This window comes from Colletotrichum fructicola, assembly GCF_000319635.2.
Source record: "Colletotrichum fructicola Nara gc5 chromosome Unknown KSG_Nara_v1_contig03, whole genome shotgun sequence".
Lineage (NCBI taxonomy): Eukaryota > Fungi > Ascomycota > Sordariomycetes > Glomerellales > Glomerellaceae > Colletotrichum > Colletotrichum fructicola.
In genome coordinates this window covers 1,637,513-1,651,198 of record NW_027094053.1, presented here as the reverse complement: position 1 = coordinate 1,651,198, position 13,686 = coordinate 1,637,513, and the positions used below count along the sequence as shown (strand labels likewise).

General features: G+C 58.2%; 4 protein-coding genes across 4 annotated transcripts; 1 reads left to right on the top strand and 3 right to left on the bottom strand.

Moving 5' to 3' along the window:
- Positions 1 to 13: 13 nt before the first annotated feature.
- rhlG-6 (Rhamnolipids biosynthesis 3-oxoacyl-[acyl-carrier-protein] reductase) lies at positions 14 to 913 on the bottom strand (the record flags this gene model as incomplete). Its single annotated transcript, XM_032033715.1, has 2 exons — positions 14 to 761; positions 807 to 913. 2 exons carry the CDS (start codon positions 911 to 913, stop codon positions 14 to 16), a joined length of 855 nt encoding a protein of 284 aa, XP_031893115.1.
- Positions 914 to 1,512: 599 nt separating this feature from the next.
- On the bottom strand, positions 1,513 to 3,139 carry CGGC5_v005241 (uncharacterized protein; the record flags this gene model as incomplete). Its single annotated transcript, XM_032033704.1, has 9 exons — positions 1,513 to 1,819; positions 1,865 to 2,025; positions 2,070 to 2,110; positions 2,158 to 2,265; positions 2,311 to 2,421; positions 2,467 to 2,529; positions 2,576 to 2,746; positions 2,792 to 2,968; positions 3,013 to 3,139. 9 exons carry the CDS (start codon positions 3,137 to 3,139, stop codon positions 1,513 to 1,515), a joined length of 1,266 nt encoding a protein of 421 aa, XP_031893110.1.
- A 1,574-nt stretch (positions 3,140 to 4,713) lies between these two features.
- On the top strand, positions 4,714 to 7,346 carry CGGC5_v005240 (uncharacterized protein; the record flags this gene model as incomplete). The annotated part of the gene is made up of 2 exons (XM_032033693.2): positions 4,714 to 6,803; positions 7,127 to 7,346. The coding sequence occupies 2 exons, from the start codon at positions 4,714 to 4,716 to the stop codon at positions 7,344 to 7,346; spliced, it is 2,310 nt and encodes a 769-aa protein (XP_031893111.2).
- A 1,401-nt stretch (positions 7,347 to 8,747) lies between these two features.
- ATR2-9 (Cytochrome P450 monooxygenase ATR2) lies at positions 8,748 to 10,645 on the bottom strand (the record flags this gene model as incomplete). The annotated part of the gene is made up of 6 exons (XM_032033669.2): positions 8,748 to 8,762; positions 8,812 to 8,889; positions 9,036 to 9,394; positions 9,444 to 10,049; positions 10,102 to 10,387; positions 10,439 to 10,645. 6 exons carry the CDS (start codon positions 10,643 to 10,645, stop codon positions 8,748 to 8,750), a joined length of 1,551 nt encoding a protein of 516 aa, XP_031893522.2.
- Positions 10,646 to 13,686: the final 3,041 nt, after the last annotated feature.

The window sequence follows — 13,686 nt, the reverse complement described above, 5'->3', positions numbered from 1 at the left end:
CATTGTTACTGTTCTACAATTTGGACACGTTCAGCTCCCCACGCTGCCACAGCGACCCTCCGTCAATCGCGATGACCTCGCCGTTCACGTGGGACCCGGCGCGGCTGGCGAGGTAGACCACGGCGCCTGCAATGTCCTCCGGCTTGCCGAGCCGTCCCATGGGGTTGCCCTTGCCGATCTTGTCGGCGCCGCCGGCAATCTTCAGCAGGCCGTTTGACATCTTGCTGGGGAAGAAGCCGGGTGCGATGGAGTTGACGGTGATGTGTCGCGGCGCCAGCTCCAGGGCCAGGTTCCTGCCGAGGTGGATGACCGCCGCCTTGCTCGCGCTGTATCCGTACGTGCCCTGCTTGCCGAGCGTGCCGATGCCGAGGCCGGCGACCGAGGCCGTGATGATGACGCGCGCCGGGTCGCTCGTGTTGCCCGCCTTCTCGAGCAGCGGGGCGAAGAGGCGGATGGTGTTGAAGACGCCCTTGACGTTGAGGTCCATGACCTTGGCGAACGCGTCGTCGGGGTGCGAGTCGAACGCCTGTCCCCAGGTGGCGCCCGCATTAGCAAACAGAATGTCGACCTTGTCGGTGTGCTTCTTGACCTCGGCGAGGAGGTGCTCGACGCCCTTGATCGAGGCCGCGTCGGCGGGGACAGGAATGGCGACGGCGCCGGGGCTGCGGTTCGGGAGGGCGTTGAGGGCCTTGCAGGCCTCCTCGCACGCGTCGGCCTTGCGGGAGGAGATGAAGACCTTGGAAGCTCCAGCCTGCAGGAAGCTGTGTTTGTTAGCAGAGTCAATCGGCGCTGGGAGCTAGACGTACGCTGAAGCGGCGTGCAGGCCGAGGCCGCGGGAACCGCCCGTCACGACGGCGACCTTGCCCTTGAGCGAGAAGAGGGACGGGAAATCTTCCAATTGAGCTTCGGCCATTTTTGCGTTTGAATGAACAACGACAGCAAAGCGAAATTGAAAGGGGAGGTCGGGATTAATAACCCGGAGCTGCAACGCGCGGACCCCCCGGTCGGTGACGTTTGCGGGGGCGGGTTACCGAGCCTCGGCTTGAGCTCTGAGCTAGCCCCGGATTCACCGACCCACACCTGAACGTGGGGTGAAGCTTTTGTAATTGGCATTTTGGCTTTTCAATGTGCAGAATTTCAGCAGTTTGCTGTAAGGCACCGATGACAAGGGTATTGAGGCGCAGCGATATTCGTCATTGATATTGGCAATTTGATACTAGATGCGATACGTAAATGTAAAAGAGATCCGGACACAGTCTCCCATGGTCTGTCTCCATGCCGGTGCTGGTGCTGTTTTGTGATGCCGTCGAAATCGCGGCGAATAAATCCATGAATGTCATAAATCGTCATCCGTAAGATGCAACATGAGATGCAACGTAGAATAGCCTTCAGAAGACTCAAGTCGTCGAGGGTGATTGCCCCTCGACGACAACGTAATATACTGCCACAATCGCTTATAGCTGTGGCGGCTGAAACGTCGGGTTCCGTCGAACCCAGGATCACTGAGATCCCTTACAACTTTTGCTCCCAGCAGTAGTCGACATTCGCCCTGATTGTGGGGATTTCATCCTTTACGATGCTGCCGATGAAGAAAACCTTGATGTTGTGTTCAATCGTGGTGAGTTTTGCGTAGTTGACGCGCGACTCTTTCGAAAGCCGCTCGCCCTCAATGTTGAGCCTGGCTTTCACGGGGGGGAATCCGAGTTCCGGTTCTCTCGGAAGCTTGTAGGCGCTGCGGTTCCGCTCGTGGATGACGCCGTGTTTGAGGGGCTTTACGCCGCTCTTTCTGCAGCCTCTGCCTCCGTACGTGAGAATCGGCCTGGCTTGTCAGTGAATGTCATGGTGTGGAAACAGGTCTGCTCACACGCAGGTCGAGTGGCCCTCGTCGGTTGCAACCACGATGAACCGTCGAGGTCCGACGTGGAAGTGGCCGCCCCACGGATCCTTCATTGACTGCTTGTCCGACATGGTCGGTGCCGCTTGCGCTGTGCTACCTCGAGGTTCGGACCACACGATTTTGAAGATCTACCATGTCAGCGCGAGAAGCACGGGGATATCGGACTACTCACTGCTCCAGGCTTAAACTTGCTCGACGGTTCGACTCTGTAGCCTGTTGATTGTTAGTGCGAACTACGGGTCACGACTATAGGCACGTACGAGGATCCAATCTCTCGCCATAGGCGGCGAGCTCTTGGGCGCCGACAGGCCCCCCCAACGCTTTTGGCGTGACCGTACCATCGTCGTCCTCCTCCGGCGAGTAGGCCCCTGTTCGTGTCAGCCACAGCTACCAAATCGAGGGCGTTGCCATACCGTATCCCGAATCGGTAGACGATTCACCTTCATTCGCGTAGCCGAAGTTGTGGGAGTCGCTCGCTCGCATAGCCTCAATCTCCTCCGGTGCAAAGTCCTGTTGGGGATCGCCTGGGATTGTCAGCACGGCTTGCGATGCGGATGCAGTGGGCATACCCTGGTAGGCATCGGTTTGCGCATAGTCTGTCGAGTATGCCGTGTTTGTATCAGTAGCAAGTGCTGTACGGGCTTAGCGTTTGCGCTTCAATCTCAATGGTTCTCTTACGCTCTGACTCTGCTTCGTAGACTGATTGTGTGGTCTCCTGTTGCGCGCCGAAGAAAGGGTCTAGAGGCGGAACCTCATCGGGAGTTGGGGGTGGATCGCCTGAAGGGTCGGGCTCGGCTTCGACATACTCAGTCGGCTGGTCTTTTGAGCGTTTGCTCCTCTTCGTCGTATCTGCGTTGCGTTAGCCGGGTAGCAACACGCGGCCAGCAGACTCACCATGACTGCTCCCAGCCTGTGACCCGTACGCATAGCCATAACCGCTGTCGGGAGTGTCTGACAAGGACAAGTCGTCCAGCCCATGCTGTATGTCTATCTCGGCCTGCTGGCGAGGTGCGGCCTCGTCCTGAGGCTGGGCACTCGACGTCCCCTCGTCCCACTTGTACTCGGTCTCACCTGTGACTGTCAGATTTTGCTCCAACACCAGAGTTCCCACTCACCATTCCGCTTCATGCGGTAGCAGTAGTACTTCGAATACTCGGCCGACCACACCCAGTCACTCCAGGGGCTACCACCGCCGCCATCGTGCTTCGACTTGTGTTTACTGGAGGAGCTATGCTTCGGCATAGTGGCATCGCGGGTCTACACTTTATGTGTGTCCCGCTAGTGAAAAGTGCCGATCCGGGGGGGGGAGGGGGGAAAGAGTCCACAGCAAGTCGGGTTCGGGACTCGGGGGAGGAAACGGGTCCTGATGAAAGGGCCAGTTGAGCCGCAATGCAGAGAGAAGAGACAATCAGACGTCGATAGGCAAGTCGGGCCTGAGACGTCGGGGCCGTATGGAGGATAAATGCAGCAGGCCGCGGGCTTAATTGGTGGCAGCAGCTGCGCAGGAACGCGTGACGTATCCGGAGAGCTGTGACTGGCGAAGACTGGCGAGAGAGAAGGGGGTGGTGGCGGGATTGGATCTCAGCAGCAAAAGTCCTGCATTGCGTTGCCTTGCATAGCACTCCTTGGTCGTCAGTCCCAAGCCGGAGGGTTGGTGATCCCAAGCTTGAGTCAGAAGAGAAAGAGAGATGGAAGACGGACGGAGGAGAACAGAACGGAACAACGAGAGAGAGGGTGTGGAACGGCACGTCTGCCATATCTTTCCGGCTCTAACCCTTGATAAGAGCATGGCTCTCCATCCCGCTATCCGCTTTCCCACTCGACGTGGAGCAGCACGTAGCGGAATAGACGCCAGCTCTTGTCGCCATGAGGTGGTCTCATAAGGGACTGGTAGGAGAGGAGACAGACGGAGGAGAGACTAGAGTAACACCCCTGGCGCTGTGTCGTGCGGACGACTGGGGCCTGCGCATCCCCTCTGTATGAAGGCCCGAAGGCGGGCAGGGCCACTGGCAGGTTGTAAGCAGCGCGAGATGTAATTTGGGTACCTGGTACTTGCAGAGGAGGAAATGGCAAAATGCATACGACAGGAAGCAGGCTGTGGTTCTCGTGCGGGTGCGTTTATTGCTGGTGCAGAAGTGGAAGTGGTGTGGCCCACTCCCACCAGTAGCGAGGCGGGTTGATGTCGATAAACCCCGCGCTGCTAGTGACTCTTCACGTCCACTGTCACCTGTGTCCACCAGCCGGTGGACCGCCGAGACTGGGACGGGACCCCCCCACGGCAGCAAGCGACTCCATTAGCAGAGCTACTGACACACCTATCGCCAGGGGGAGAGACGGCTAGTGCCCGCGAGGCAGGTGGATCCGTCTACCGAGAATGTGTCGTGTCCCGGGTACGGTGCCAGGTGCTGTTGTCCAGTCTTTACCAGCCCAGCGTTGCTGGGTTGTCTGATGCTCGGTCAGCGGCCATCCCGGATTGCACACGTTGTGTTCCCGCGGCATGCATCTCAAATTAGCCAGCCAGCCTGCCGCACGTCCGCAGGGAGGAAAGCATTCGCAGTGCGAGTAGCAGCAGCTGTGCAGCGCGTCCTGCCGGGGGAACGAAGGCTCCTGCAAACGAACAGAGCCGCTCTCGCTGGCTCGCTCGCTTCACTTTTTCAGTCAAGGGCACAAACCCACGCGTCGTCGACTGATCCTTTCCAGCTCCTGGAGATATCGTCGCCTCGGACCTCCGTCACACTCGTCGTCGCTGCGGTGTCCCAAGGCGATGGCAGATAATGGAACAATATCACGATCAGTACGCACCTTAGCCCGTCCTCATGGCTGCCGCAGACTCCCCCGACCGTCAGTCCTTACCATCGAGCCCGTCGGGGCATGGCCCATCCGGCGAGAATGACAGGTCATCTGACACGACACCCACGAGAGGTGTCGCCGCGCTCGACCTGAGCCCGCCATCGCCACCACCATCACGTCCGTCTCTGCAATCGGACAGCATCGTGGAACACTCGCTCACTCCGCCGGCGCGATCTGGTCTTGTCTCCTCTCACCGCCGCGATGACGGCCGGTTCAGAGCGCCCGGCCCGCGTCCTCCGCCTCGCGACGCCGGTCCAAATTCCAACATGCCAAAACCTCCTCCGCCTCCACCACCACCGCCCCCTGGGAGCCGGCCAGCAAGCATCACACATCCCCGTCCACCACCGCCGCCGCCGCCTCCGCCGCCCATGGCACGGCGAAAGAAACCCCTGGCCGGCACCATGCCATCATCGCCGCCCCTGTTGCTGTCTACAGAAATATGGCAGCAGCCCATCACCTCGGACTCTGGGGCCAGCTCCGACGAGTCTGACGACTACTTTGATCAGCAGAACCGGACGGCCTTTCCTCCTCTCATGCCCACCGTCCAGTCACGCAAGGCCGTGGAGAGGGACCGGAGGAAAATCACAGACGTCATCACGAACAAGGTCTCGCGCCTCGCGCACTCTCGCAGCCCCGTTCCCAGCTTGGAGTCGGACGCATCGTCTGTAGCATCGACCATCTCGTCAGGGGATGACGGCGTGCAGCATCTGTGGGTTCTCATGAAGGAGCGTCGCCAGAGAGTCTACGGCATCAAGCAGGAGATGGCTAGCAGACGCAGACATCTCCGCGAGCTGCGTCGGAGGAAAGACGAAGCCGACAACGCGTTCATGAACATGCTGCGCCCCATCCTCATCAGGGGTCGGCGGAGCACGCTGGGCACGTTGGACGACACCCTGGACAAGAGATTCGCCGACATGCAGAAACTGCGCACCGACTACCATTTCTTCGAGTCGGACTACGAAAATCTCGAGGTCAGTCTGGACGAGCAGGAGGAAGATCTCATCAACATTGAGACACGCTTCTTCAGCATCTTGGCCGCCGGCAGCACGAGCGCGGGGCAGGAATTCGAAATGGAGGATTCAGACGACGACGAGCTCGCGGAGCAGTCGAGCATGCCGTACGACTTGATGGGCATATCCCGCCATGGGCCCACAGAGGAGGCTCACCCGCTGTGGCAGGACCTCGTATCCGCCATCGGAGATCTGGAAAACGCCAAAGACGAGTACGGCGACCTGATTCTCATCCACGACCAGTACGCGTACGGCATTGAGGTCAAGAAAACTGCGGGCAAACGGCCGAACGCGGACGAGATTGAGTTCATTGAGGGCTACCCCAGCGAAGAACGCGAGAAACGAGAGAATGTCGACCGCCTGGCGGAGGAGGTGAAACGACTGAAGCAAATCTGCGAGGAGAACGGCGCGATGAAGAAGCATCCCTCTTTCCGGATAGCGTACGCCCTCGACCCTGACATTGGCGAAGACGTGTCCCTCGACGACCTGGGAACCAAGACGGGGAGCGTCGCACACCCGCGGTTCCCGGAGCTCCTGTCCTGCCCGGACTACCTGCTCCGCCCGGAACCTCTCACGGCTCTCGGCAACCTGAGGCGGGCCGTGAGGCTTCCGGCGAACGACCCGACCAAGAAGCGGCAGTTGCACGCGGCCCAAAAGGAGTATGCCATTTCCAGGCTCATGAGCGAGTTCAAGGGAGACGACAAGGCGGATTTTGTCACCCGGTGGCTTCTGGATCAGCTGAGAACGTCGCCCCTTGCCGTTGAGTTCCTGTACACGACGTTTGTGCACGAGCACCGGCTGCGGATCGAGAACCGACACCGATGGCAGCAGGACGTCCTTTTCCACTGGTGGCGGGACGGCGCTGTCAAGTCTCGCGACGACTTTATCGGGCCGCTCACCGGCAGTGGCATGGCATCTCCCGCGCAGGGCCTCACTCGCGACGTGTCCGCAGAAGTCGTCGAAAGCCCCCCGGCATCGTCAACCTCGCAGACGCCGACCCAAGACGAGGAGGAAGAGGTGTTGTCAGACACGCGGGGCCGACAGATGTAAGTCTATTGAAATTACTTTGTTAGCGAGCGATTAGGTTTACTTTGGTTTATTGGCAAGCGTGTGTCTCAGCACGATGGCGGACACAGAACGGCATCGGTAGAATTGTTCGGGTTGGACGCATCTGGTTTTCATGTCCTTTTCAACCATCAGGCGGCTTTTTGATACCCCCTTTCAGACTGGTTACGTGGTAGCGGATTCCGTCGCGTCGCAGGAATGGCTTGCATTTCTGTGTTGATATTATGAAATACATGGGGACTGTTCACAATGCGTGCCCACCGGTTCACGGGAAACGTCGTGCTAATTAGCACCATGCCGCTAGAAGCCGTTTCGGCTCGTGTTCTAGCACTCAACACCACCCGCCTAGCGCGGCGCGGGATCCTAAAAAGAATCCCCACACTTGCTCGGGACGAGCCATGGCGACTCGCGAGAACGGCCGAGCAGAGGTGCTGGCAGCAGTGACAGGTATCGGGTACAAGTTCGCTATCGGCTTCGAGGCTAATGCACCTGCGTCTGTAAAGGGTGAGGAGCGCAGCATGTGATTTCAGACGCGCACAAGGTCCCGCTCGGCTGCATGGGGATTTGGGAATTGTATGCATGCTCGCGCGGGGTTGCAATTTGGTTTCGCTTTTTTTTTTTCTTTTTCCTCCTTTCGTTGGTGTTTCTCTATGTTGGCGAATAGCGCGGTGGTCTTCCCCAGCCAGAGAAGCGGGTTGCAACCATGGCGAAACGATTGATGGGCCAGCGCCACACAACAATCACGTCGCGGAACTTGGCCAACCAGACGCTGTAAACAGTGGTGTCTTTCTTTGGAATTTCAGAAGCGGCGGCGGCTGACGGAGGTGCCGCCGACGGTTGCCTTGTGGGATCTGGCGAATCAAAAGGCCATAGGGCTGAAAAGAGCAGCATGTACAATTCCATAGCAGTCAAAACCTGCCGTCGGAATTCCAATGTGAGATCGTTTGCGTCGACGACGGGCGGGAGGGCGCCGGCGGTGGTGCCACGTTGGGAGTCATCTGTGCCGACGGCAAGGACCGACGGATAGGCAGGCTCGCGCCGTGGTTGCGCTGCATCGAGGATGGGGGGGTGAGATATGTTGTCATGATGTGTGTGTTCAGATGTTTGTTGGTGATGCTCAGCCTGATTTTGTGAAGGACAGCTTTCCCCTCCGCGAGTTGAGAAAGAGGCCCAGCTGTTTTGCTTGAATTGAGCGCAATCGTATCCCTTCGTTGCGGCCAACAAGTTGGTTCTCGTCGAGGCAGTCGCACCCAGGATCAGGGAAAGAGGCATGTTCACGATGCAGACGGGGGCCCCCGGCAAGCTAGAATGTCTTGTATCGCTCGCCCCAGCCCTACGAACCGATCAAGCGGGTCAGCTAGCTTGCTCGCGCTGCAAGCAAAGCGCTTTTCCTTAAGAGAATCGGTATTGCAGAGCCTGCCGCAAGTTGTACGGCAACCTAGCCGGGACTGGCTTGGCTTGGGGCGGTGAGCGTGTGGTTTGAAGCAAGACGCGATTGCTGTGAAGCTTTTTGAAACGTGCGAGAGAGGTGGGGAAACGCGCGGCAGCGGCTTGCTTAACTCTAAAAGGCAGTTTTTAGCTCAGGGAGTCAAAATGAAACAAGCTTTGGTTCTCGTTAGATGAGAACACCAAAAAGAATGCATCGTATGTTCGCAAAAAGAAATCGTCGGCCGGTTGGAGATGCTCCAGGCTGTTGCCTCGTGGGTGAATCGAACACCCGATCTCCTCATTACTAGTGAGGCGCTATACCACTTAGCCAACAAGGCTTGATGACTGAGCCGCGGAAATCACGGCTTATGATCCACCGCGAGACATCCTCCCGTCTGCACCACATTGCCGCGATGAAATGCAACTCATGTATTCGCCCGTAGGCCAACGCGCACTAAACAACCGCTCGCGCCTCTAATGTCGCCTTTTTGGCGTGACTAGATATGGTATGTCTGTTGTGGTTAATATACAGTGGTATCTCCTCCATGGGTAGTAGCCTACAATTAGCCTATCCAAGACCCAGGAGCTCCAGGCCCCGACGCCGGAAAGATGTGTGTTTGTGTCTGTGTGCACGGAATACTGTCCATGGTTCGTATGTGTAATTTTTTTTAATTACCGTCTCCTCCGTGGAGATTGGTTTATCCTTTGTTGTTCGTGCCCCCTTACGCCACCGTCCGTCGCCTAAACAGAATCTCCGCGTTGGGATCCGGCGACTTGCTCATTACCATGACCATGGGCTTCGGCCTCGTCTCGCCGTCCTTGAGCTTGATGTCGTAGTTGAGCAGGAAATACGCCAGGATCATCTTGATCTCGTTCCCTGCGAAGAAGCGGCCCGGACATGCGTGCTTGCCGGCGCCAAAGTTCATGTTGGTATCGCTGATGCTGGTGAACTGCCACCTGTTTGCGTCCTCGTCGGACTTCTGTCGTAGTTTGTAGAAGCGCAGCGCGTCGAACGTGTCTGGGTTCTCAAAGTATCGCTCATCGTGCGAGATGCCGGCCTGCGGTGCCAGCAGCTTGGTGCCCGAGGGCAGGTGGGTGCCGTCGGACAGGTCGATCGGCTTGATGACCTTGCGGATGAAGGAGGCTGCGACATGTTAGTCTGGTGCACCAATAACAACAAAACTGCCACTCACTGATGTTGCCGGCGAGGCGCTGGGTCTCCTTCATAAAGCTGTCCAGCTTCTTCAGCTTGGCCATGCTTTCTTTCCTCGCCCACCCGTGCTCGACCTCCAGCACCTGCCGCGCCTCCTCACGAAGCATCTCTTGCGCATCGGGGTTGGCTGCGAGGTCGTAGATGCAGTCGGTGACGAGATTGTTTGTCGTGTGGATCGACGCCGCCGCGAGGATGAGCTGCAGGTGCGCCTGGGACCTGATATCCGTCTTCTCCTCTGCAGGCAGCGATTCTACGAGCCACTGGATCAAGTCGTCGGGGGTCTGCTCACAGCTGGGCATCTCCAGATCCCGCAGCCGCTCCTCGATGACGGGCTTCAGCATGTTACTCGCGAGGTCGATGTCCTTGGTGATCTGCCGCAGCTCCGACACCATGTACTGCCCGACGGGCCGCGCCCACTCCGGGAAGAGCTGCATCTTGACCACGGCCACAAAGACGTGGATGGCAAAGTTGATGCTAATGTCCATCCACTTCTCTTGGCGGTTGATGTCAGATCCCACAAACGCCCGGCCGCTGATCCGTGCGATGGCTCGCAGCGCAAAGGGCTGGAACTTAACCGGCGTCCAGTCTAAGGTTGGTTAGCACGAACCGTGGCACACAAGGTTTGGAGCACGACATACCCTTGCAGTCGGGAAACTCGGTGGCGACGACGTACTCGAGCTCGCCCTTGAGCTGTGGCACGAGCCTTGCCAGATTCTGCGAGAGCTTGCATCGGACCAGAGTCGACAGCAGATCCGCGTGGGGGCCCAGCGTGAAGTTGGTGTACCGACTCAGCATGGCCTCGTCAACGGCCTCCGTCGCGCTGAGGACTTCTTCAGGCAGGCTTCTCAGCTCGCCGATGAGTCGCGCGGGGATGAGGACCTGCAGGCCTTCTGTCGCCTTGATCTGGTAGACGGTATCGCGGAACTAAGTGCACAGTCAGCCACGATCACCGCCAGCGCAATCGAAGAGCCTTACCTTGCCATAGCTGTCGCGAATCAACGTCTCCGCGTCAAACATCCACTTGGTCTTTGCCGCCTTGTAGAACGGCATGGGCAGCTTCTGCTTCCGCGATTGCAGCAGCCACGCGACCACCAGCATCGCGCTGATGGCGACGTAGTAGCTGATGTGCTTGCCCCCCGGCACCACCTGGGGCAGGTTGAGCTCCATGGGCATCGACGACATTGTGGTTGACTGATTCATCGGAATGCTGGATGAAGGGAAAGAAAGCAATCCTCAAAAGCAAATCTAACAGGGTATCAATCCAACACGCCAACACGACCAGAAGAAAAAAAGGTACAACGCCAGCGAGGCGGTAAAGTCGAAACTCGGATCGAGATCAGGTCGCAATGAGAGTCGTCTGCTGGTGGAGACTTCCCGGGGCGGAGAGGGAAGTATGGCGACGACTTAGATATGCCTCCAAGACATTGGCCATTAGAATCCAAGAGTACCCGGCCAGGCCCTGCGGAGGGTCGACGATGCGATGGCGTCAAGGTTGGCGGCTCCAGGAAGTGGGAAAAGTCAAAAAGGACGAATGACGGCTGTCCAAGTCGGGATTCCGAGTTCCTGTGGCCGCGTTGCCCGTCCGTCGTCCCCGTCTCTTCTTCTCTATTTGTCTCGCAAGCGTCGTCCAGCGTCGTCGTCGAGTTCGGTTTGATGAGCGTTGTTGACCGTGTCCGTCGTGCTACCCGTGGTCCAGGAAGAAATCAGAAGCCCAGACGAGAATGACGGTGCAAAGGGACGGGACTCTACAATGATAAAAGTGAAACCCAAGGAGCAAAAGACGAACGAAAGACAAAAAGAGGGAAGGGGTAAAAAAGGATAAAAGTCGGAAATCGATGCTTGTCTGCGCGTGCCTGTTTGCATCGCAGTGTGTACCCTGCATCAGCAGCAACGGCGGCGCGCGCAAGTGCACACACCAGAAACACAGACGACATGCAACGCAAAGCAGGCCTTCCCGCTTCCTTCCCGACAGCAGCGCAGGACGCTACGCAAGCCATTCCCGACCTCCTCCCATCGGTATCCATCGGGGCGGCGGCCTAGCGACCTGTGACCTGGAGGACCCAGGACAAAGGCAGGGACCGCTAAGCTTGACCTTGCGCCTGGGCCGGGCACGCTGGGTGAAATCTGGAGGGTTTGGGAGTTTGGACCGACTGGGACGTGATCGACTTCTGCTTCCTTGGGCGTCTCTGGCGGTTTCGCGGACTTGCCAGGCGCATCTGAAACATGGATGGTCAACAGGAGTCGTTCGGGAGCAGCCACCTCCGGATTTTTAGCTTGCTGCCCACCCCGTGCCTCGAAAGAGAAAAAGAGCCCCAGACATGTTCATGTTGCTGCTGTTGATGCGGATGTTTTGATTAGCCGTCATTGCGCTGTGGCAATCAGGCGCAGTAGAATCATCCGCATAGGGTCTTTGTGCCAGCCGTTGTTGGTCTCCTCCGTCAAGCAAGGTAGATGGAGTAAGTGATCGGATAAGATAAAGATCAAGATAAGGTATTCTGTAACCAAAATGCGAGGTACCGACGTCTCAGACAGGCGTCTTAGGTAATCCCTATCCCAGGGGCGAGAGAGAGCCCCTACAGTACCTACCCCCAAGTGTCCTTCAGCCTCATCGCGGCCAATGGGATACCTTAGTGTACCTTCCCCACCTGCCCCTTCTGGCACGGATGCTGGCCCGACAGGGGCTTTCTCGGCTCGCTTACTGGCCGAGACGCGCCAGAAATTGTTAGTGTAGCGCAACTCCTCCACAATCATCCCATCTCCGACCATCTTCTGACCTCAACCCACCTTCTCGAAGCGCCGCCCACGACTCCCAGGAACCAACTATACGCTTCACAGTAAGCTTCTTCGACGCTTGCGCCGACCTCCTTTCCCTCGGATCTGCCCTGGTCCTGTTCCTTCTGACCCCCCCTCCCACCAATGCAACGCAACGTCTCTGGCAAACCCGAGATTCGCACACTCGATAATGAACCAGCCTATAGATCTTGCTGCAAGCCAAGTTCTAAACTCTAAACAAAAGAGTCCGACATCTCTCGCGGCCCAAGGATTTCGCCTGAGCCGCTCCCCAGACGCCTTCGCTGCCGTACAAACGACATCAAGCATCCCACGACATATCAACAGCCCTGCGTCTCGGAACCTGCCGCTGGGCTGTCGTTGCGGCCGCCATGGGCATGGGCGTCGCTGTCTCCGTCCGCCCTGGAGGGGTTAGGAGGGCCTTGGATGGGCGCCGTCGTCATCCCCATTCCCTGCGACTGATCAAACCTGCACCTCAAAGTCCCCGTGCTCCTGAGTACGCCAGCAGGAGCGACATTATCCAATGCCTCGCTGCCCTCGGCCTCCAAGAGAAACGCATGGCCTGCCAAGATGATGTCCAAGAATAGGCACAGGGGTCACCCTCCGCAAGGCAGGATTAAACGACAACCCGCAATGCTTAGCTGTTTGCTTGCCTGTCATCGTCGCCGGCTCGTTCCATCCATGTGTTCTAGCAACTGCCCGCCGCCGCCGCAGCAACGAGCCGCAGGGATGGCGATGCACAGTTGCCTGCCCACCTGCTACCGGACTTCAGGCCAGGCGGTTTGCGTTGGTGGCCGCGTGTGCATGCCGCCCTCCTTCTCCAAACAATGAGGAATCGAATGGATCTGCACGGTAATCTACACGCTAGGAACCTGGCTCCCGCAACCTTGAGCGCGTACGACACGCAGTCCACGTCAGGGAGGCGGCCTGTATCTGGTCGTCGTTCTGGTTCTCCTGGAACCCCGCTTCAGGATCGTCGGGGCCGTCGTCGAGTGATGGGCGTCCAAAAACATGCTCACCTATTATGCTGCAGCTCCCCATGACCATGCGGGTCTCTCTCCGCCAAGACGGTATCCGGCGAGAAGCTTGTTGCAGTTACACATTTGAGCCCCCCAAAGGCGGGAGCGGTGCCGTCGTCGGCTCCGAGGAGGAGTGCGTGCACAAAACCCCGTGGGATTTCTTTCGCAGTCTCAAGTGCCGACCAACGACCTGCGATGTAACTGGCAAACGGTTTGGATCTGAAAACAAGAAGCGGTTCGGCCGCCGTCGGTCCGTCCTGCGCCTTGGTCAGATGGCCCGCAACAGTTTCCGATAGACATTGTCTCGCGGCTTCACTGCTACAATGCGCGACTTGGGCTGATGTTTGTGGAGGGCACTGACCGGACTCGTTGGGGGATGCCTTCTCGACATGGCATTGTGCGCCTTTCCCTCAA